The sequence below is a fragment of the Typopeltis vanoorti genome, chromosome 25 (genome assembly GCF_054136105.1).
Source record: "Typopeltis vanoorti isolate ZY-2024b chromosome 25, IOZ_Tvanoo_1.0, whole genome shotgun sequence".
In the NCBI taxonomy this organism is placed as follows: domain Eukaryota; kingdom Metazoa; phylum Arthropoda; class Arachnida; order Uropygi; family Thelyphonidae; genus Typopeltis; species Typopeltis vanoorti.
In genome coordinates, this window is record NC_143573.1 from 733148 (window position 1) to 758665 (window position 25518).

Consider the following 25518-nt stretch of genomic DNA (forward strand, 5'->3'; position numbering starts at 1 on the left):
TGTCCATCCCACATTTCATTAAGAAGTTGTATTATTAAAGGCATTTGATTTCGTAAGGCTTTTACCGCGTTAGCTTTCGCTGACCACCTCGTGTCACTTAAACCTTTAAGACGAACAGATAATTTTTCCTTTAAAAGCTCCCATCTACTAGTAGAATTTACAAGGAAGTTAACCAATTGTTGAATTGTTCCAAAACATGATTTCATTTGAACAGATGTTTGTGCAGCATGAACGCCTGCTAAATTAAAGCTGTGAGCAGTGCATGGAACACATCTCGCCATATTGTTTAAATGTAATATCCTAGCTTGTACCCCTTGTATTTACCCGCCATATTCGCTCCATTATTATATGAGTCATATAATATGACTGTCCTCTTATATTTCTAATATCTAATATTTAATCCGCCTGATATTAACTTTTTTTCGATGTCATTCGCAAGTGCTTCGCCAGTTTTTTCATGTGTCACAATAAAATCTATGAAGGTTTCTTCAACGCTACCTTTATTGCGCTATGTTAAGATCAATGTTATATTGCAAGCGGAAAGATGCACTGTTCTGCTTTCCATGTATACTTTTTTTTTAACATAGCGCAAAATTTGAGTTATCTGTTCCTGGTGAGAGTTGTCAGATGTGCTATCAAATAAAATAGAAAAATATTTTGCTTTTTGAATATTTGAAATAATATGCTGCCTAATTTTAGAAGCAACTATGTTAATTATATCATTTTGTATTATTGGAGAGAAATAATTAACTTGAGTTTTCTTATGACATTCAATATGTTGCGCAATAATAGGATCGTAATGACTAATTAATTCTATCGATCGTGTTCAAAAATTTTCCACATGCGGGATGATCAATTTTTTCACAAGTTCCTCTCAAAGCGTCATTATTTTTTACGCAGAATGGCATCCAAAATAACTTTTTAAAATATGCCTCCACTTTTCTTTTTCTTTTAAAATTGCGTCTTGTAATCGATCGTCTATAAAACACCTTTCTTAATTTTTGATTTGAAAGATTTCCATTCGACGTAATTTTTTTTTATGATGTAATGAATTTTCACGACGTGGTGACATAGGATTCAAATGCTGCCAGTCTCGAAACCCCGCAGTAGTCCATACATTCTAATTTTTTCCAAAAAGAATACTTGGAAAACAGAACAGTGCATCTTTTCGCTTGCAAAATATCAACCAATTTCTGAGTTCTCCGTTTGAGGTTTTTACAAACCATTTTTTATCAAAATGCCGATTTTCTGCATCAGGATAAACACTTATGTTATCGCATCCATGTTGAACAAATATTTGTATGTTACTATTGGTTATGTGCCATGTTGTGGGATCATTAAAATCTATTATTTTTGCATTATTAATATTTTCTAATCTAACATCCACCATATAATTATCATTATTCCATTGCTCGATTTCCTGGTTTTGATGTTCACTTGTACTTTTCACTTCTGTTTCAGTTTTACATGAAACATGATTATTTTTGATATTTTCAGAATTTTTAAGCATTCTTTGATAATAATTATTCGAAAATTTTCTGCCTTGATCATTCAACGGATATTTATTTAATTTTACTTGAATAGGACCTTTTTTTATAAGTTCAATTCTAGTTTTATTATCAAATTTCTCTGGCCAGTAGAATGGATCAGTTTCAATAAAATAATCTTGATTTTTAATTGGATCATCTGTTTGTAATTCCTGTTTGTCGCTATCATCGTTTACCTCATCATTTTTGGAATCACCACAAATGGTTGTTAGGTCAGTATCAGTGGCTGATGCGGGGGAATCGTTAGTATTGGTGGATGAGGATGTAGAAGCTGCTCCAACGGCTGGTGCTGAAATCTGTATAACTTTTGGTGCTGTTTCTGTTGAAAACTCGTTCTTTTTGGTGTTCAGATCTCCTTATATCGCTTGTTGCTTTCTTTACTTGCTCTTCCTTTTCTCTTTTCCTTTTGAGAAAAGCAGCTCCCGATAACTTTTTCTATTTCAAATTACTGATCTAAATGACAATAAATTTCGTATTGATAAATTATTCTTTTTCTATTAATTATTAATAGAAAAAATAATAAATAAGTTAATTAATTAATTATTTTTAAGAGTTTTAAAACAATAAAATCTTATTTAAAAAAACCGATTTAAAACATTTGCCTTCTACGGATTTTTACTATAAATAATTAATTTATACAATAATTTTAAAATTTGATAATCAAAGGTAAAGTATAATTATTGAGGACAATGTAAGACGTAAAGTATGCTGCCCAACGAGCGAATTTGACATTTTAGCAAAATGCGCCTCTGATTAATATGTTTATAATTTATAAACTATTATCTTTAAAATTTTGTTTCTCTACCAAATATCCAAAAATAAGTACACAATTAAAATCAAAGTCAAAAATTGTCCAAAATCACTTAAACACAGAATACACAATACACTCAATATGTTTCACATTCAAAATTGAAATGACGCCGAAAAAAATGTAAGAGGTGCATATCACGGTGTTTCGTCTATCCCAATTCGAAGCAGAATTTAAGAAAAACGAACATCGTAATATACGCATATGTTTCAGACTAAATATTTGGATAGATCAGTGTTTCTGAAACTTCAGATATCCGTGTACCCCTTCTTTAATTTTCATTATTACCAAGTACCTTTTCAAAATACCCTTATCAAAATAATAATAATAAATAAAAATATATTTCATTATAAATGTCTGTTTTATTTGAATTTAGATGTACATTTAAACAAAAAAAATGATTTATTTTTAATAGAACAAAATTTATAAAGATACTATACATTTTTACTTAATATAAATAATTTATCATCAATGAGAGGAGTGAAATTGCTTATTTCTATATCTGCTCTCTTTTGTGCGTTTTATAAATCCAGTCTTTTGAAAGCTAAAAAAATTACTGTATTTACTTGAATATAACTCGCACTTTTTTCCCAAAATTAAAACTTAAAAATCGTGGTGCGAGATATATGCGGGGATTTTCGGAAACTAAAGTTTTCAGGAAAAAAAAAAAAAAAAAAACTGAAAATGGGTATGACTTACCAAGAATTCTCCATCACTTCTTCTGTCCTTGAGAGCGGTTGCCTTCTGTGCAGCGTCAAAGTTATCTACCCAAATAGAGTCATCTTCTTTCCCATTATATCAAGCAAAAATTACAAGTAATTTAAGACTTGGGATACGTAATGAACAATCCTTGACAAATTACTAATGAGAAGTGAAAGATGTGCGCGATTGTAGGCCAGTAGAGAAAGATCAGCTATTAAGAAGTGCAAATGATTGGTGCGGTATTAGCAAAAGATCACGCGACCCAAACAAAACAAGCCGACAACTGAATTGAAATGCTAATTCTCTTAAACCGATTTCCATAATATCTGAAATGCATTCACTATATATTTCTTAGTTTTAACACGTAGTTTTAACGACGGGGTAGTGTCAAGCAAAATCATATGTTGCACTGGCAACATGTGATTTTGATTGAGTCTATACAGCAGTTTCTGTTGGAGGGGAGATGTGATTCATTAGTTGGTGATTATATTCCCAGTTGTCTCTAATTGCACTATTTGTTGAGAAATACAGTACACAGTCGGCAAATGTCTGTGAACCTTATTCAGTGACATGATAAAACGAATTGGTTTTCGTGTTTCTGCAGTATAGTTGCTGTTGTGGAGGGCGTATTGTTTACTGCAGGGAGCGAGTTGTCGCTCCAATGTGAAAGTCGGGGCAGGGCCGCATTTATACGTTTTGAGGCTCTAGGCGCAACATCATAATGAGACCCCAAAAGAACAAGTCCATTTCAGTTAATCAAATTCATGCGCTTTTTTTTTTAGTTTATTGAAAATAAAAGTCGACGTTTCCATAATAACTCATTTTAATAAACTAAAAATAACGCAACATTGATATACATATATTTGCATTTTAAAAAAAAAATAAATAAGTAAATAAAACACACACACACACACACACATATATATATATATATATATATATAAATCAGTTCAAATTTAAAATTAAAAAATAAAAAATAATAACTAAAAGTTTTTTTTTTCTGGCTTTGGTTTTAGCAAATATATCTATAATGTCATCATAATTGATCGAGTCCATTACATCTGATTTAATGCATAATAACGACAGGTCACTTGCTTTATTTTGGTGCAAGTTGCTCTTCTTAAATAATTTTTCATTCGTTTCAACACTGAAAATGAGCGTTCAGCACTTGCATTTGAAATAGGCATCGTCAAAAATATTTTTTAAATTGTTTCTACGTTCGGAAAAGTAGACCTTAACCCATCGTTTATAAATTTGTACATATTTTTAATTGAAGAATTTTCTTGCTTTATCATTATTAAAAATTGCTTAACTTCATTAGTAAATTTTTCTGAATCAATATCAGTCCCATAAGTTTGTAAAATTTTATCAATACTAATCTTGTACTTGTCTTGATCTATATCTTCCTTCAAAAAAATGTCAAACATATCCAATATGTCAAAATAGCTTTTTGCTCTTTCATTAATTTCCAAAATTAGCTTATCGCAAAGACATTAAAAGTGTTCACAGCGAAATTTTCTTTCCATGTAATATAATCTCACTGTTAGATTGTGAATCATTTTTTTTTCGTTTTTAACTCTTTCCTTTTCATCTTTAAATTTTGTCTCATCTGTTAATAAATTCGCTTCTTAATTTAAAGCAGCAAAAACTATTTCTTATATCTAAAATAAAACAAACTAAAGACTGTAACAAATTATTAGCAAAAAACAAATCCATATCATAACTGTTAAAATTGCTTTCTGGTTTGTCAAAATGATCAGCCAATGATGAGCTCTCTAATTTAGAAATAGGATTTTCATGAGGAATAATGGATAGTTATTCATTTTGTTTATATCCACGGTTTCAAAGCAATACAGTGTCAGCACTTGTGGACCACCTCGTTTCACTCAATCTTTTAACTGTTAAAGATTTTTTTTTTCAAAGTGTCTAAGGAGTATACTCCATCTTCTTGTTGAAGATGAAAAGTAATTCTATACGTTTTGAATAAAACAAAAATACTGCACTGCTTCCGGACAAGATTCCGCGGCATAGTTGCAAGTTCAATTTTAATGGATCAAAACTTCATCATGAATCCAATTTTCATCGTGCAATTACCCACTTCGCCGTTAATCCCTGACGATTTTAGAGCCGTTAACAGATTAACTGTGGTGGAACAACCTTTGACTTTATGTACTGTGTTACTTGGAATTTACTTTATTGTCCTACGATATTTGATTTTTTTTTTTTTTTGTTTTCCTGCACAATTATTGTGTCTTTTCCCAAAAATAAAAACGAATTTCACGTGTGCGAAAATAATCCTTTCAATGAATCTATTTAGTAATAGTAAATTTGCTGCCTTTTTATTCTTCACATCAGTATCACGGAACAAGACAACTTTAAGTTCTTTCACTTTGCTGACAATATAGAAGTTTTTTTTTTTTGCGAATTTTCAAATGTTTGTTTCATTTAAAATATTGTGTCAAATATTTATATTTTTTAAATAACATTTATTGAAATAAAAATGACATTTTGCTTTCTTTCCTTGCAAAATATCGTTATACGGATCGTAACATTTCAATTTTAGGAACGATATTTTTTTTTTTTTTTTTTTTTTTGAACAACAAATTATGTTAAACTGCATTACTCGGGGTTTCCAATTATAAGACTTTTTAATTTTAATATCAAAAATTTATATCCAATGGTATTTTATCAGAGACTCTTGCTTAAAACTGCAACAGATTTATTTTATTTTATTTTTAGGATCCGCATTACTATAATATCCAGTATAACCATTGTAGATATGCTGAAAATATAACATGAAGGATATCCTATACGAAATAATTCAAAATTTATATTATTTTAAAGATATTCTACTGCATCTACCTCCCTTCTCCTCTCCTGGAACTCAATTCCATAACTACTTTAAATTTCTACTGGTTTGAAAGTTTTCAAGACAGTATTCAAAATCTGTTACTTCAGTTTACCGTTTTGACAAAAAATAAAATAAAGCAATAATATTGTTCTGCCGTCGAAGCTTCTAATTCTGTACTATTTCTTTGCAATCTGAAATCAGTTGTTTAGCGGTCTGCTGAAATTTCAGTTTTTTGTTATTTATTTATTTAATTCTAAATATTACTACGTCTTCGAAATACTCCATAATAATCCTCTTAGCTGGAGGAAAAGCTAAAGAACATATCGCTCAATGTTATCGAGAAAGACAAGAGAGAAAGTTTCCCCAGAAATCACACTAAATTGCCTCAAGCTGTAGTGCAGAATACATCAAGAATGTCTTGTTTCGCTTTCCATTATTGATTACAGACATCCTAACACAGAAATACTGACATATCTTTTACAGGCTGATACAACAGTTATACCAAAATGATTTCTTAATTTATATTGATCAGTTTTATTTTTATTATCGAAAAATTATAAATAATTTGATACAATTATCTTGAAAAAAAAAAAGGGAAAGATTTAAATTATTTAAAAGAAAAGGCGCATATGTGTTACATAATCATTTGTTTGTTTGCTTGTTTTTTTTTTGGGGGGGGGGATATAGACCTATTCCTTTCTGCTCGAGTAACAGTCTGTAAGCTAACGAAAGTTATTGAGAAAGTGAGAAACGAACACGTCCAGTAGACGCACTAAAAAGTCCCTAACAATAGCCGAATACACACAGAAATTTATTTTATTTTATCATTATGTTTTTCACCTTTCTGATTGCTTTACAGATGTTCAAACATTTTACTCTGATATTGCTTTTGTAGGAGGAAACTGTTTTTTTAAACATTAATTTCCCCAATATTACACAATTTAATGATTTATACTTATCAGGAAATAATATAAATAAAAAAATATACAAAATTTGCTAATTTATAATAATCAGTATTTTTATTTTTATTTTGTGTGTGTGTGTGTGTGTGTGTGGTGATAATTTTGGGAGGGGAGAGTTAGCCATTAAAGGCGAATTAATTCTGTTATGAAAATTTTGGAAATGAAATTTCATTTTGACGCATGCACCTACGCATGCTTCAAAAGATAAACTGGTGGGAAAATATCGCTACTTCAAAACTGCCGCATAATATCGAAATTAGCCGGAAATATGTACATAACAGTTGACTTCATAACTGCCGTTTATTTTGATTTGTAGTCAGTGATTAGGGGGTAAACAAGAAAGTTGAAATACAAAAACCTACAGATTACGTTATAAAAATTATGCATTACGTGATATGATTCAAGATTTACGTATGATTACTGACCTTCGAACTAAGATTATGAATAAAAAAGAAAAAACTTAATTTGGAACAGATGGAAGCTGTATTAATTTTTACATTCGGATTTTCATGAATTTATAAAATAATTGTTTGACAAAAATAATTATCTTCAATCAACTTCTGGGAGAATTTTAAAATGTATTGGCGATTAAAATAATTAGCAAAAAAATTGATAGTGACATTGATCTTCCAAAGTGATACAATATGAAGTGAAGAAAGTATGAAAGGATTTCTTATTTTGCACAGGCATTAAAAACTATAATTATACGAAAATGAAGATAACCCACACGTATTTAGTCTTACATAACACTTAGATTCCAGTTACCAAGCAAACAGCAAGCAACTGCGTTTCTTGCTGTAGGCAACGGAACATAGCTACTATGTACGCTATGTTCAGTAAGCCAGGTAATGTAGTTAAGTGATATTTTCAGCGTGAAGGATTATCGCACTTTCTAATGGACTTGACGATCAAACTGCACTTCTTATCCATGTTCTTTCAACAGGTGGACAGAATATTATCCAGGTTTGCTGGACGTGTATATACGCCCAGCAAAGAAATGGTATACTTACATACATGAATTTTATGGAATACAGAGTTCCTGTTAGTTTTATATTCTAAGGAAAGAACAATGTATTCCAAATGAAAGCGGGAGGCCTCACAAATTTTTCAGCGGCCTCTAGTTTAATATATTTAATTCATAAAATTCATAATTTTAAATATGAATTTAATATTTAAAAATAAGTATTTTATTTTACAACTATAACTATGCTGTTTTTTAATTGTTCTTTGTGGGGATTAAGGTTTTGAAATATGGCCCCCATAGAGTGAGGGCCCCAGCTTGCGCCTAATGGTAAATGCGGCCCTGAGTCGGGGCGATAGTGACTCGCAATTTGAGTAGGAGAATTCATGCATAATATAATTTAATATATATATCTACCCTATATATATAAAATGATAAGCTTTTTATGTAGCGTTTCTATGCAACGTTTTTGTGTCACGTCAAGTTATTTGAAACGTTTTGAAACTCAGGGGCTACCCTGAGCGTCGCGTCTTCAAAATTCGAGTCATCAGAATTCAAGGAGAACCGGCCTACCAGTCCGGAACTCTGGGGGGGGGGGGGTGAGCCGTAGGTGCCAAGGACCCCTTTCGAAGACTCGACACTCAGGAGCTACCCTGAGTCTCGAGTCTTCGAAATTCATGGAGAACCGGCCTACCAGTCCGGAACACGGGGGGGCGTAGGCGCCAGAGCCCCCTAGTATAGAGTATAAAAGTTTCTGAAATTCACATCGCATGATACTTTATGAGTTGTTTCCTTAAGTATCTAATAAGTGGGTTCTAAAATGTTTAGTTTTAGTATGTAGGACTGTAATTTTTTTATTAATAAAATATAATAAACACATATTTAACTGTCAATGGGAAATGGCGCCTTTTTTTATTGTAAACTAAACGTTGTATTTTTGTAAAATATCTTGTTGCCGAAATACGGCTGAACGAGCGCCCTTATTAAGCAGCGCTGTGAGGCAGGCACGCTGCCTCTATGTTACACCCTGTCGACGGTGCTGATTACGACACAACTGATCTTATGAATGACAACAAGACTAATAATAATTACATGATTTTTGAAAATCTCTTATCTACAAAACGTAGAGACGAATGGAAATATTGAGGGTGGGAAGACTGTGATTTTCATTGGATCCTGGGTTTGATGGGTGCAAATAAGGGCTGGCGAATAATTTTTGTGGGTGGGTCATGAAACGAGGGATTCAGGTAGATGGAATGATATCGAAGGAGGTCATAAAGGGATTAAAATTATAATATGGAAGGTAATAAACTTGGGATGGGCAGATAGACACATTAGGAGGATAAGGGAAGAAAGTATTAGATTATCTATGCAAATGTTTAGGATTAGACGGGAATTTGGAGATATAAAATTCTACAAAATCATAAAATGCGAAAATACATTCATTAATAGTTAATGGTGCGACGGAACAATTTACTTGAGACAAAAACGAGAACAATTGCAAAGAAATGTTATGTTCAAGTCGTGATATTAGGCGCTGTCGTTGCCATCTAACTCGAGACGAATTGGAACTCACCAGTGTTACTAAATGTAGCGGAATTCCTCTGTGTTGCAGAATTTGTGTCTAAAGCGGCGTGTTGCCGAAATTTAAAAATACAATATAAAATAGCGGATTTTTATATCTGTTTATACTTATTTTTATTTTTATATTTTTTACGTTTTGCGCCACCAAACCTAGTTGCGCTCGTGGCGGGCGTCATGCCCTCGTTACAGCACTGAGCAAGAGGATGGAAATCAATATTAGATTACTTTATCTTAAATGAAAATACATCAAAGTTTTCGTTAGATGTTAGAGTTCACAGGGAATATGAAATGAGCAGTGACCACTTCCTCGTTAAAATAAAATTAAGATTACCACCTAAATGGCTACAAGCAACAAGAACAGAAAGAAAATTTAAAACATTTGTTTATAAAACTAAATTATTAAATGACACAAATAAACAATGGCTATATGAACAAAGAATTAACCAATATCTAGATAAAATAAAACAAAATGAAGAAATAGAAAGGCTTAATATAAAAAAGATACTAAATGCAGCAGCAAATGAAAGCTTAGGAAAGACCAAAAAATTCAATAAAAGGAAAAACTGAAGATCTGGGATGATACAATCAAAGAAATAATCAAAAAGAAAAAAGATGCCTATCATAAATGGTTAAGTAGTAAAAAATTAGAAGATGAAATAGAATATAAAAGAATAAGAGCCATAGCTAAAAGAGGAGTCAGAAAAAGACAGAGAATCATGGAACAAATTTGTTTATAATTTAGAACATGATTTATATAAAATAAGACCCAATGCATATAAGATTTTGAAACACTTAAATGTAGATACTACAGAAAACATAAAAATAAACACCAAATTGAAATTAGAAGAATTTCTAAATTTCTACACAGAATTGTGGACAGACAAATATTTTAAAAAAGACAATTGGCAAACATTTAATGAAAATGAAAAGGAAATAACTAAAGAAGAATTAGAAATCAGCCTGAAAGAAACAAGAAACGGAAAATCACCTGGAGAAGATAAGCTAGGTTCAGAACTATATAAATACGCAGGAACAAGATTCAAAGAAAGACACCTATTATTTTTAACTAAAATTTATTCAAATGGTAACCCCACAATAGAATGGAAAAAAGCAATTGTGATTCCTATCTTTAAAAAAGTTAATAGAGATGACCATTTATACTGATACCGCTATAGTTTTTAAACTATAGCGGTATCAGTATACTAAATTCCTGTTACAAAACATATAGCAGAATTTTAAATAGCAAACTAATGAAATATTCCTAAAACTTTATCTTAGAAGTACAGAATGGATTTAGAAAAGGACGATCATGTACAGACCCGCCTTTTACCTAAAACTAATAATAGAGAAAAGAAGAGAATACAATTTAGAAATACATCTTGCATTTATTGATTTTGAAAAAAATAACATTTGACAAAGTTAAAAGAAGCATTTTATGTAACATATTAAATGAAAGATAAATACCAAATAATATCCTAAAAGCTATCATAAGTATATATACGAAAATAATCCAATACAAATAAGATTGAATTATGAACTATCATGTAAGAGAGATAAACCAAGGGGTCCAACAGGGATGTTCCATCTCAGCAACTCTTTCTAATATTTACCTAAATGAAATAATAATAAAATGGAATAAAAATTTCCATCAAGGTATTATTAAACTTAATCCTACTGTGAACTTAAACACTCTTCTCTTTGCCGACGACCAAATAATAATTACAAATTCGGAAGATAACTTACAAAAAGCTAGTTTAGATCTAAATGAGATATCCAAAGATTATGGTATGATAATGTCAACGGAAAAATCAAAAACTATGGCCTTTAAAGGACAAGATTCAGCAAGAACTAAAATAGTAATAGATAACAAGATCTTAGAACAGGTGAATTCATTTAACTACCTAGGATGTATGATCTCATATGAAAATGAAAAAGATATAAACATAAAATTGCAAAATATTTAAAAATAACAGGTGTAATTAACTCTATATTTAAACCAAACCTAGTTCAAAAACAAACCAGGCTAAAAGTATACAATACATTAGCCTTACCGGTCTTAATGTATGGAAGCGAAATCTGGACAATAAAACAAAAAGACAAACAAAGATTAACAACAGCAGAAATGAAGTTTATGAGAAAAACTGCAAGGTATACCTACTCTATTTGATCACAAAAGAAACGAAGAAATTATGAAAGAATTAAACCAGGAATCAGTAATAGAAAAAATTAAAAATATAGACATAAATGGATGGAGTACAAGCTTTGGAAAAAGAAAACCAGGACGTCCTCTTAAAAGATTCAACGATGACTTCTAAGGTCGGAACAGGCCACACTAGGCCTAAATCCTTGATATGCATGATGATGATGATGTGTTTTAGCAATATAGTAATTTATTATAACAGCCAGACAGGTAAATAGGGAAAATGAGATGCGCACAGTATGGTATATTTAGATTTTGCTAAATCCTATGATAGAATGCCAAATAATAACCTAGAATTTAAAGTCGAACAGATGGGATTGGATAATACATTAGTGCACTTGACTGGAGATTGGCTGCCTGACACGTATCGGCAAGTTGGGTATGGGGACGCGATATCCCATTAGAGGAAGTCACTATTGGTGTGGCCCAAGGATCAGTTGAACATAACAAGCTGTACGAGGGGGAGGGAGAACTGAAAGGTTCTGATAAACACCTAGAACAAAAATAATATTAAAGCAACTGATATAAACCAAAATGAAGTATATATATCTTAAAACACTTTAACGCCCATGTTTCCTTAATTCGTAATAATTTATTCCTTTTTTCATTTAGGATATGTAAGACATGTTAGAGATTTTGAAGAAATTCTAAGACACACGTGCCGGCCATCACATTTTTCGTGGTGCAAGAAAAGTTCTCAACTGAGATTCACCAAATTTTGTGTGAGACTTTAGGGAACTGTGCCCCCACTATAACCAACAATTGCTAGATTGGTGGCCAAGTTGAATTCAGTGTCTCAGAATGCTGGCATCCTGAGACACAGATGCTCCCAGGTCATCCCTGAAATTTGGGTTTTTCTGGGATGAAAAAGCGAACCGCGTAGAAAAACACACGCTTGATTTATGGCCAGTTGCTTCGACCTTAATTCAAAACAACTCAACCCAATCCCATTTTCCATTAGCGCTGTGTTTTCTTCTGAAGAATGTCTGTGATCGACCACTGACATCCTTCAGATGTTCGAATGCGACTTCCGACCGCTGCTTATCTAACCATAACAATAGATGAGAATACTTCGCAAAGCTCCGTAAATTTTTCTTTTCTTTTCTGATTCTTTATTCATCATTCCCATTTTATTATTTTTCGAGAGAACATTTTAACATTTAAAAAAAAGTGCATCCATCACCTCTTCAAAATCCAGAAATGTACCGTGTTGTATACTCATCAGTATTCTTAGCTTAATTCTCCCTTTATTAACTGCAATTACTTGCCTACGAGGGCCTTTGTGAGATAAGGGCATATGATACTCACTTCTTGTCGTTCGGGAATAACAGAAACAAGAGTGAATAAGTGAAACGTGACTTTAAAATCTTCAGGAATGATTTTTTAAAGTTTTCCAATATTTTACTATGAATTCTGATATATTTTTTATTATACTCTGAGAAATCCTTTAATTCAAAGGATTAATTAATATAACACTATAGCAATGCCACTTTAATAGAGAATAATTATAGAACAATATGGTATATTGTCTTTCGTGTCTGTCTGATGTCCGTACAGCAATCCCTCGATTAATGCGTTTTCGATTTGGGCGTTTTTTTCTATAACCAAATTCGATTAGTGCGCCTCTAAAATTCGATTAGTGTGCCTATATATATCTTAAAAATAAATGTTACAGATTTTTAAAAATTTCGATCTATACATTTTTTACGGCTAACTATTTAAAAAATCACTCACCAGGATGAAATAATTTAGTTACCGATTTGAAACATTTTACAAAGTTATTTTTTAATGGCATACTACACTATTTCCATATACACTATGTTCCAAATTTACGACCAAAATTTATGTCGTCCGCTTTACATAGCACTTTGCTGATCATATCTCATGCAATTGTTTTCCTTACTTTTTTATTTTAAATTATTTTCCTAACCTTTAATCATGAGTAAAAGAATTAGTGAGCAAAAAATAGAAATGTGAAAATGATTCGAAAAGTAATCTCATTGGAAGAAAAACTTGAAATAAAGAAAAATGAACAAGGCGAGTCCAGAGCAAAGATAAGACAAGAACACAAAAATGGGTGAATCAACTGCTCAATACAAAGAGAAAGGTAAGGCTGCTTCAAGTTCATCATGCATGCACTCGAAATCAAAGTATTATAATGATTGAATTAAAGAGACTTCTTTTTACATGGATCGAAGATTGTAACCAAAAACGGATCCCGCTAAACACTGGCCTTATTAAATCAAAATCATTGTCTCTTTGTAACCTGGAAAGAAAGGGCTATCAATGATGGAAAAGAAGAATTCCACGTTAGTGCTGGGTGATTTGAGCGTTTCAAAAAGAGAAATAGCCTACATAATGTTCGAATCACATGTGAAGCTGCTAGTGCAGATAAGGCGATATCCAGAGATTTTGAAGAAAATTGTGTAAGAAGGAGACTATTGTGATCAACAAATATTTAATGTCGATGAAACCGGCCTTTTTTTTTTTTTGGAAGCGAATGCCTTCCAAGACTTTTCTAGCCAAATCAGAGAAATCTCAGCTTGGTTATAAAGTCGCAAAGCCGAATGAAATTACTGCGAGCCGTTTGGAAGCCCATTCTTCCACATTGTGCAAATGATTTTAGAGGATTTTCAAATTTAATCTAAGTTAATTAAATCTCATTCTGAGAAGTTGAGTGATTCCGACCTGCTAAATTTAGATGAACAGCGGGAAGATCCTGAAGAATATGAAGAAAATTTAATCACTGACTAGTCCAAAGGTTTCACAGAAACAATTTCAAATTAGTTTTCGTACAATCGAAGTTTTTAAGCAGCAATGCTGAGAAACTGACCCTGATGAAGAGAGAACCAGTAAAATTTGCAGAAGAGGCAATAGGGCCATACCGTCAGTTGTATGAAAAAAAGAAACAGAATGCCCACCAAACTACGTTAGCTCAATTCTTTGTTGAGAAGCAGAATAATAAATTTATATATTCTGAATGTTTTATTTGTCTTTCAGCTTCATGGTTTTCCTTTAACTAGGTCCTGAGATATACCCTAATTCTTTTATTAAAAAAATTAAGGGTAAAAAAAAAAAAGAAATCTGAGGAACGAATTATACATTTCCCCATAGGTTACTATATTCGATTAGTGCGTTTTCGATTAATGCGCCTCTTTTAAAGAACGCATTAGGCGCACTAATCGAGGGATTGCTGTATTACTTATGTGTTCATGGAACGTATTAGGCCTGCTAACTCACCCTCAGTTGAAGAGGACTGATAAAAATTACTCGTCGTATATGGGATTCCCACCAAGGTCTTTCTAATTAAAGGGCTTCGTTTATACCGACTGAACGACACAAGCCCTATTCAGAGCTACGACGAAACAACGTGTCAAAATCATCTATTACAATAACTCTCTGACAGCGTAATTCGTAGAAATCGCAAGTACAAGAAGCTGCAAAGAAGTTTCGAAATGATATTAGTAATTCTGCTCTGACTGGATGAAATTTTACAGTTAAGATATATATGGAAGTTTTAATTTCAGTCTAACTAGTGTTATTATGACAAAATTTGGTAGAACGAAATTTGTTCCGTACAGAAAAATCGCTATTTGCATAATGAAACAGTATTCACACTTACATAAAATGTTATAAATAAAATGCAAACAAATAATTATTACGTTTCAATGCCCACTTCCATATGTTGTCTGTATCTTGAGTAACGTTACGTATTGTTACCGAACGCTTTTAAACAGTAGTTTGCAAGATAAATGACTTTTCGATGAATTCTTTCATAATTCATCGAACAATTTTCGGTGTATTGTTTTTTCGGCGAATTGCTTTTTCGATGAAGTCCTTCGATTAATTGCATTCGATGAATTGTTTTTCGGTGAACTTTCATGTAAACGCCAAGTTGGGTGCAAGCAGTTATCTCGTCCAAAGGAAACCCAACATGCTACTAGATGAATGGTCATGTTTTGGCTCACGGGTGTACCTACTACTTCAATAAATGGTTTCTACTTTAATAATTTGTTTGTCTTGTGCGCTTTTTTTTTTTTTGTGGAAATTATTGAATGCCCGAACGAAGATTTTGATTTCAGAAGATGAAATAATAAGGCAAAATTTTCAATTTGAATATCTGCCTTACAGTTCATTATTAACTGCTTCCTTCACTTAAGTATCACAATTCTTATTTATACTTTTTTTTGTATTTATACTTTTAAAATTCAAATAAACCAGTTATAATTAGGTTAAAAAGATACATAATCTGAAATTAAATTCTCAGGTACATACAAATTCAGCAAAAACATGTACTGGATATAGAATGTTTACATCTTGAAATAAAGACAACTACTAAATAAATACTTTCAATTATTTCATATATATCTTTATTTTAAGAAAAAACGCACTAGATCAAAAAAAAAAAAAGACACTTTGAAAAATATGCAATTTGCCGCATCTATGCAACTATGCTACCAATAATTAGGACAAATTTGTTAATTTTATGATCGCAATATAATGTAAGGCAACTTTTCTTCTTCTGAGTTGGCAAAAGATCGAAATGTACAAATACAACAGTTCAGGGCCAAACAAGATTTTCTTCCGGTTCGGCAAAGTAACATTCCATTCGCATATGGGATTAAAAATGGGAATGCTTTTTCAGGACACACGAAAGCCTTCACGCAAAATGAGAAATGCTTTTGATTGAATTCATATGCGTTTCCTCCTAAATAACCAAGCCACCATTTTTTTTTTAATCAGTTCTGTTTATTCGTCATATATTATTTATTAACTATATCCAGTTCATTTTATGAGCTCTTTAAGACGCATCAGGGTCCGAATCCCCCCGTTCCGATTCCTGTGAACAAGTAGGCAAACTACAACTTTCGTGTGAAGAACCTGCGAAAACGAAACGAGTCCTCGGCAAAACATTCTTGATTGGAGTTGCCAAATTAGTTTCGGGGAAATTTTCTTCAAATGTCGCAATATTATTGTCAAGAATACGAGACAATGGTTTTGATAAAGGAAAGTCAGAACTTTTTACAATGGATTCGTCACCTAAATGAAAATCGTCAATACTGTGAGAAGTACGGCCGTTACTTAAGTCTCCATTTTCTGAATGATGCACACAATTCACTTGCATCCGATTTGAAATCAGGCTTTCATCAGAATGCGGTATATTATCGGTTGCTTTCACTGTGCCTACCTTCCCTCCATCATCTTCTTCAGACAAGTACTCGCCGGGATTCGTATTTACAAACTCACGCTCGCTGTTAGCGCACGATGATGAGGATGTCTCTGGAGGACTGTGTGTCGAAGAGGAAGGAAAATCCTGAGGAACTTGCGGCGACGAAATATTAGCATCGCTTCTCCCTGTTGAAGCAATCGATCTAGGAAGTGGTTCGGTTTCATTCTGTGCAGCCTGTCGTTCGTTAGCGTTTGGCTGGATACCATCACGAACAACTCCCATATGCTGAAGTATTGCTGGTAGCTCATAATGATGGAAAAAATATATCATCGAGTGCTGTTGGAAGATAAACAGCAGTTAGTAAAGAAATAATGAAACGTTTAATATTATACATGTAACAATTTTACATAAGTGATTGCAATTCGTCTATTAAGATGAATAATGTATTATAGGTGCAATTTCAGCACATTTAATGAAAACCAAAGTATTCAAAATCACAATTATCTCTCGGAATTGTATCACAGAATGAAAATATATTGTATACAGCAAAACTTCTAACTGCAAATGATCATTCATTTCATTTCAAAGTCCATTATCAACGTTTAATGAAACGCACAACAAGAGAAGCATCTGTCAGTGATAGTCCCATAGAAGTGAACAACAGAGCGCTCCCTATCACTGCGCCAAACATTGCTCACGGTATAGTCGACTGCAAAAAAATTTTGCATTTTCATGCGAATAATATTGATTACGATTTAGTTCGGAAGATTTTTGTAAGTTTATACTTACCAGCCGTGAGGGGTTTGACATCTGAGACTTTTGTCACGGGCCCGGCATCGAAAAGGGCCCCGACGTATCACATAACTGTGTTTATAATGCATTGTTTTAATTCTCGTAATATAATACAACAATGATAAAGGATAATGGCATATCGCGAATGATACTGTTTTATTTTAGACAGATGGCTATGCTCTTTAGCTTGCCGTGAGTGTCCGGACGACACTGATTCTCTCGGCGAGAATCGCAGTAGTTATAGCGAGTGATGACGTCAATAGGCCTTCGTGCAAGGTTGTTGCAGTCGGCAGCGCTAGCTAGTAATTGCATTCACAGTAATATTCCCTGCCAGAACGCTTCGTTCTGGTTAGTATTTTGAAAGACGAATGTTTTGTGATTGTTTGTAAAGTGTGCAACTGTATAGTGTAGGCCGTGCGCTAAAAAATAAAAGTAAATATTCTTATTAATTTGATTTTTTAATTATTAAAATTATATTTTTAATTATGTTCATATTTTAAATCGTATTTTGTATGGTATGTAATGTATCGAATTTTGAATTTATTGTACACTTTTTTAAATAAATGTTTAATGTTTTATATGACTTTTTTATTAAACAAAGTGATGCACTTTTTTAAGTGGGGCCCAGACCACAGAATTGTCAGGGGCCCGAAAATTTCTCTCGGCAGCCTTGCTTACCAGTACTAGATAATATTAGGAAGAATTTTTTTTTTTGTGAGTAAAAATAAATAATAAATAGAAGTATGGCCTAGATGATAACAGGCCTCTCAAATAATTTTACTTATAGCAGGGATTCTATCCTTTCCAAGACCAACCAGTCGAAAGACTACTGGCTAATGAAACATTTAACACTATACAAGTAAGAACTGTAAATAACAGTGATCACAAATCGTCTATTAAGATGAATTTTCATTATCACAAACAACAACAAAAGTACCGCTACAAAGTGATATACGAACTTGGTTACTTTCGATACTGAACGTTTCTGTATAAGGAAAGCATGTTTGCACATTCTGAAAAAAAGAGATACCAGCTGACATCCCCAAAAACGCTAAAAAAACAAAATCAGATGCCAAAAAAATCCAAACAAAGAGGACAATCATAGGAAACAAACTCCTGCAGCTCAGAACATTTCACTAAATAACGCAGATTCTAAAAACAAATGGCACTGAAGAAACTTCACCTTTGGAAGTACTCCTCGATGTCCCCCATCTAAAAGCAAGACCAGACAAGTACAAGTCGAGGCATGGCAAACAATAACAAAAGTACCATTGTAAAGTAAAGAAGCACGAGCGTATACACATAAAAGAGCGTTAGAAAATAATTTAAATCAAACAGCCAAAACTTAGAAAAACTTGAACTCTGCTTTCATGATAGATCCCTCCAAAAAGTCAGCAGAGTGGGACGAGGAGCTTTAGCTTCCCAAATCCGCAGACGATGAATAATAATAAGAATTATATAATGCTGGTCTCCCATAGAAGGGCCGCTCTGAGATGAGAGCAGATGATAGTGGATCTTCAGTATGTGAAAATCTCAGGGGTTCAAGGCTCATCACAAAAAACACTGATTGCATATGACTATTGTACCCAGAATAGCTGCGAAACCTTGTGGCTGTGAAAAAGGTAGAAAGACTGTCAGTCTCAGCAAAAGGATTACCACCTAATCAATAAACTTGAATCCCAAAGACAGCATAACTACTTTTAAGTCTTCACCACTCTTTCCAAATTGCTCAAAATAAGCCACGAGCACTCCAACAACCATTATATCGATAAATGCTAGAGGAATGCGCCAAACCAGTACGAACTAGGATAGTCCTACAGCATATACTTGGTCAATGCCCAGAAATATTTATGCTGCAAGAAACCAATATTCACTCCATACAACACCCCTCCAACCAGTAGAAGAACTACCTATATGATTTGCACCACTGTCCAGCTATACAACTGCATGGCTCAAGAGTTAGAATTGGTATCCACCATAAAAACTTTATATACATATACATACATACATACGAGGGGAGAATCTGGGAATTTCTCATAAAGACATAGAACAAAAATGATATTAAAGCAACTAATATAACCACAAGAAAGAACATACTAGTAGCAGAGTCATGAAGGTAACTTATGTTATTATATCAGTTGCTTGAACATCATTTTTGTTCTAGGTGTTTATCAGAACTTTTCTTTATCAGAAGTTTATCAGAACTTGTGTGTGCGCGCCTGCACACACACACACACACACACACCAGAGGCGAATATTCAGGATGTGCTGGGTGTGTGGCGCTCATCTACCGAATAGCAATATCACCGATATTATTTTTGCATTTATTCCCGTTAAAGACTCTCCCTAATTGTTTCCAGACTTCACGTGATTCCTAAAAGTAAACACAATATTCTAATACTTCCCGAAGAGGACACTTTTCGACGCGTAAACATCGCATCACATTCGCGTTAATAGTCCGAGTGTGCGTTCAAAATACGTACACATTTGAGCCCTTTGAAAAGATGTACAGATGGCGCAGCGGGTCAAATTCTTAGCGTTCTAGTAGTTTTAAACTGCTAAGGCGGCGAGGCAGGGTGGGCTCTGAGACAATAGCACATAGAGGCTGTGATTAGTTATTGTGTCAACCAATCCAACTTAACGTTGTCATTTGTCATGAGTTGCTGTTTTTGTTTTCTGAATTTCATCTGTTTTGAGTGCGTTAAGTGTGAACTGACGTGGTAGGTAAGTTTTTAATATATAATTTTCAATACATTTAAAACTTTTTTGCCCATATTTACAATGGGAAACAGTATTGTAGTCGAAGGATGTAAGCATCGTTCTCCTCTTCCAAATTTTACACCTTTTAGTAATTCAAATATACCAAGCAAATATTGCATTCTCATTCATTTTTGTTTTCTAACATACAGTATCTTAAAACAAACACACTGTCCCCAACTCTGCGCAGATTTGGTTACAGTTAATTGATAAATTAAAGTATTCAAAGTTATCCTACAATTAATTGCATTAGACGAATTAAGATGAGCACTGATGTGCTACACACTCTTAAAACTTTCATACACCGATAAAAATGCAATCATACGGTCAAATTGAAGTGAATTTTGTAGGGTTGCATAAGCCACCACTGCACACCCAACCAAAATGGGCACGCGGCGCCACTGATATACACAATCATGTACCTCAGGATGAACAGCAAGAGCTCAAGTTCTGGACTTCATCCAAAGTCACTAGGCAATACTAACGATAACCAATCATGCTTGAAGATTTTAATTGCACCCTAGACCTAATAATGGATCGACATCAATGTCAAGAATACCTTCAAACGTTGGCTCAATTCCTCCAAGAAATGATCAACAGCCATTGATATATTCAGACACCAACATACACATAAAAAGGTACTTTCCTGAAGAGGGGTGACCCTACCAGAGCTCTTTATCGAGCAAACCTTCACAGGTATTATACATCTAAACACCATATCCTTAAGCATGCACATCTTTTGTCACTAGTATCAGATCATGTCTCCGTTCTACTGAGTATCTCCATTCCTGGCCAATGCACAATGGACACACAGAGGGAACATACTTGATGTTCAACAATAGCCTGGCAATGTTGATACTAATTACTTAATCAGCTAAGAAACTACATCACTGAGCTCATAAGTGACATGTCCACATCACAACGAATCGCCGAGTGGTGGAGCTCTTCAAGACCAAACTTAATTCACAAAGAATAGCTATCAGCTTAATCCGAGCAGACTATTAACACTACTTTAACTGAAGCAACACTAGCAAATACACCAACCTCAGTGGCAGATTATCCAACAGGCGCACGTTTAGGGTCTCGTCGTCTCGACAGGCATAAAAAAATTACATAGCAAAAAGATAATATGCCTCTAAAAATTTAGTGAACGTTTATATTTATTATTTATTTACGCCTAGGGCCTCAAAGGAACATAATCCGCTACTGACCAACCTGACGTAGAGGAATATCTGTACTGAAAACTACAATTATGTCTTATTTGGAAGAGAGGAATAGAGGTCCTTTAATAAAATCTCACTAGAGAAACGTTACCAGACATGCACTACCCTCTGTTCTATAAGAAATGACAATAGAAGCATCACAGAGGCCCATTATGAAATATTTCTGCAAACCCTGAATTACTATCAAAACATACACATGTATACAAAGCCGACACAACATCAAAATTCTAGCAGAAGCGAAATCACACTTTGGCACAACACAACAGAGCTACAATCATGCTCATACTACACGACCTAATGAAAACCTGAAGCTCCTGGGCAAAAGACAAGTCTGCAGGAATAGGTGGCCTTACCAATGAATTCTATCAAACTTTCTGGGAGCAACTCGGCCTCTCTACTACACTGTACAATAAATGTACACCTCAGTCATCAAATTGATCCCGAAAAAAGGTGACCTCACCAAACTGGAGTCCTAACTCCATCATCAATACTGATTGAAAATAATATCCAAAGTCATCACTAAAAGCAATGACCTTGGATATCATTAAATCAGCGGTGGAATTCAGTTGATTCGCATGAACCTATTCTCGTGATTTCCAAAATTCGTCGAACCGATCCTTAGTTCTTTCGGATACAAACGTACTAGCTTTTTGACTGTGTCAAGGGCTTGCACGTCCAAATAATCCGGACAACTATGCTGGAGTAACGTAGTTACCGGTATGGAATCCCATACCAGGCAGATAAAATGACAGGGAAAAAGAGAGAGACTCTGGTCATCCAGGTTGCGGGTTGTTAGGACGGCTGACTACTCGTCTAATGTAAAAAACGAGTTACGAAACACCAGGCACTGCATTTACAACCAGACTATTCACAATGGCAACCGACTGGAACTAACGGATTTCGAATTGGACCATGGAATATAAAAACGTTGTTGACACCTAGATCTCTTCAATGACAATTGACACAATAGAAAATTACAATATTCAGATCTTAGCTGTACAAGAAACTAAATGTTAACTTTGTCTATAGGTGTCCGCAACCAAAGGTCGTGGACACCAATAGACAAAGATTAGAATATCTACAGTAGAATATATAAGGGTCACGTGTAAACACTTTTACACCATATAGGTGATCGACTCTGTTATACCTGTATTTCTTGTCATCTGTTTGATGTTGATTATCAATGTTTATGCACCACCAACAGCAAATAATGTTAAAGATAAATATTATGAGAAACTAGAAAGGATATATGATTCTTTACCTGTTCATTGTATAAAATTAGTTATAGGAGATTTTTAGTCTAAAATAAGAAAAGAACAACATACAGACCAACAACTGGCCCAGGTTGAGCATGGCAACAATACTGACAATGGGGTTTAGAGCTATTAATTTTGCATACTCCAGAAGACTTATAGTTAGTTTCAGCACATACTTTCAGAGAAAAAATATCCCTAAACAACACTGACGCTCTGCAGATGGAACAGAGTAAGTAGGCAAATAGATCATGTAATGATGAATAATAAGTAAAAGACACATACAAAATGTCCGTACCTATAGAGGATCTGATGGAGATAGTGATAATTTCATAGTAATAGTACATTTCAGGATAAAATTTTCTGTCATATGGGGATATATTAACAGAAATACTAATCGCCATAATATCGAAAAATGTGAGGATGTAAACAGACGAAGACAATATGCAAAAAGGATAAAGTAGGAAATATAATATCCAAACCGCCAAACACGAAGGAAACGGAAAATTATGGTCTCAAATATTATTACTCATCATGCGTATCAAGGATTTAGGCCTAGCATGGCCTGTTCCGGCCTTAGAAGTCATCGTTGAATCGTTTAAGAGGACGTCCAGGTTTTCTTTTTCCTAATGGCTTGTACTTTAAGGCTTGTTTTGGTAATCTTTCTGTTTTCATTCTTTGAACGTGTTCCATCCATTTATGTTTATATTTTTTAATTTTTTCTATTACTGGTTCTTGGTTTAATTCTTTCATAATATCTTCATTTCTTTTGTGATCAAATAGGGTATACTTTGCAGTTTTTCTCATAAACTTCATTTCTGCTGTTGTTAATCTTTGTTTGTCTTTTTGTTTTATTGTCCAGATTTCGCTTCCATACATTAAGACCGGTAAGGCTAATGTATTGTATACTTTTAGCCTGGTTTGTTTTTGAACTAGGTTTGGTTTAAATACAGAGTTAATTACACCTGTTATTTTTAAATATTTTGCAATTTTTACGTTTATATCTTTTTCATTTTCATATGTGATCATACATCCTAGGTAGTTAAATGAATTCACCTGTTCTAAGATCTTGTTATCTATTACTATTTTAGTTCTTGCTGGATCTTGTCCTTTAAAGGCCATAGTTTTTGATTTTTCGTTGATATTATCATACCATAATCTTTGGATATCTCATTTAGATTTAAAATAGCTTTCTGTAAGTTATCTTCATAATTTGTAATTATTATTTGGTCGTCTGCAAAGAGGAGAGTGTTTAAGTTAACTGTAGGTGAAAGTTTAATTCCTTGATGTAAATTTTTACTCCATTTTATTATTTCATTTAAATAGATATTAAAAAGGGTTGCTGAGAGGGGACATCCCTGTCGGACCCCTTGGTTTATCTCTCTTGTATATGATAGCTCGTGATTTAATCTTATTTGTATTTGATTATTTTTATATATACTTGTGATAGCTTTTAGGATATTATTTGGTATTTGTCTTTCTTTTAATATGTTAAATAATATGTTTCTTTTAACTTTTTCAAATGCTTTTTCAAAGTCAATAAATGCAATATGTGTTTCTAAATTATATTCTCTTATTTTCTCTATTATTAATTTTAGGCAAAAGGCTCGGTCTATACATGATCGTCCTTTTCTAAATCCATTCTGTACCTCTAGAATAAAGTTTTCTGAATATTTCATTAGTTTGTTATTTAAGATTCTGCTATATATTTTGTAACAGGAATTCAGTATACTGATACCTCTATAGTTTTTAGGGTCATCTCTATTACCTTTCTTAAAGATAGGAATCACAATTGCTTTTTTCCATTCTATTGTGGGGATACCAGTTGAGTAAATTTTATTTAAAAATAATAAGAGTCTTTCTTTGAATCTTGTTCCTGCATATTTATATAGTTCTGAACCTAGCTTATCTTCTCCAGGTGATTTTCCGTTTCTTGTTTCTTTCAGGCTGATTTTTAATTCTTCTTCAGTTATTTCCTTTTCATTTTCATTAAATGTTTGCCAATTGTCTTTTTTAAAATATTTGTCTGTCCACAGTTCTGTGTAGTAATTTAGAAATTCTTCTAATTTCAATTCAGTGTTTAATTTTATGTTTTCTTTGGTATCTGTATTTAGGTGTTTCAAAATCTTATATACATTGGGTCTTATTTTATATAAATCATGTTCTAAATTATAAACAAATTTGTTCCATGATTCTCTTATTATAAACTACAAAGTCAATCAATTTTTTACCATTTCTGTTTAGAGTGTGTTCTCCATGTATTCCTATATTATTATTAATGGTTAAGCAGTAAAAGATTAGAAGATGAAATAGAATATAAAAGAATAAGAGCCATAGCTAAAAGAGAAGTCAGAAAAAGACATAGAGAATCATATTATTATCACTCATTACCTCATATTATTACTCATTGTAATAAAATGAGGTTTAAAATGTTTCAGGGTCCAATCACCAGAAAATACTGAAAATTATAGGACCTGCAAAAATTTAACAAGAAACTACTCCGTCGAGAGAAAAGGCTGACAGAGAAAAAAAATTAACTGAAGAAACTGAAAATAGTATAACTCAAAGAGGTCGTTTTCAGACGTAGTGGGATACTTAAAAGAGGATATAAACCACAAACTCGAATACTAGCAACCAAGGATTATTTACCCAAGAGAAAAAATTGTTGAGGAATTCGGACAATATTTTGAGACTACTAAACACCACCA

The 25518-nt window shown here is 33.1% G+C and overlaps 1 protein-coding gene across 4 annotated transcripts in view; it reads right to left on the reverse strand.

Moving 5' to 3' along the window:
• Positions 1-15968: 15968 nt before the first annotated feature.
• The window catches only part of LOC150092475 (membralin-like), a 452321-nt gene continuing 442771 nt past the window's right edge, over positions 15969-25518 (reverse strand). For all 4 annotated transcript variants that reach the window (XM_090414438.1, XM_090414435.1, XM_090414436.1 and 1 more), the window contains exon 12: positions 15969-17121. In XM_090414438.1, coding sequence (XP_090270564.1) covers positions 16417-17121 — 705 coding nt within the window. In that variant the 3' untranslated portion in view covers positions 15969-16416. The remainder of the gene's footprint in view (positions 17122-25518) is intronic.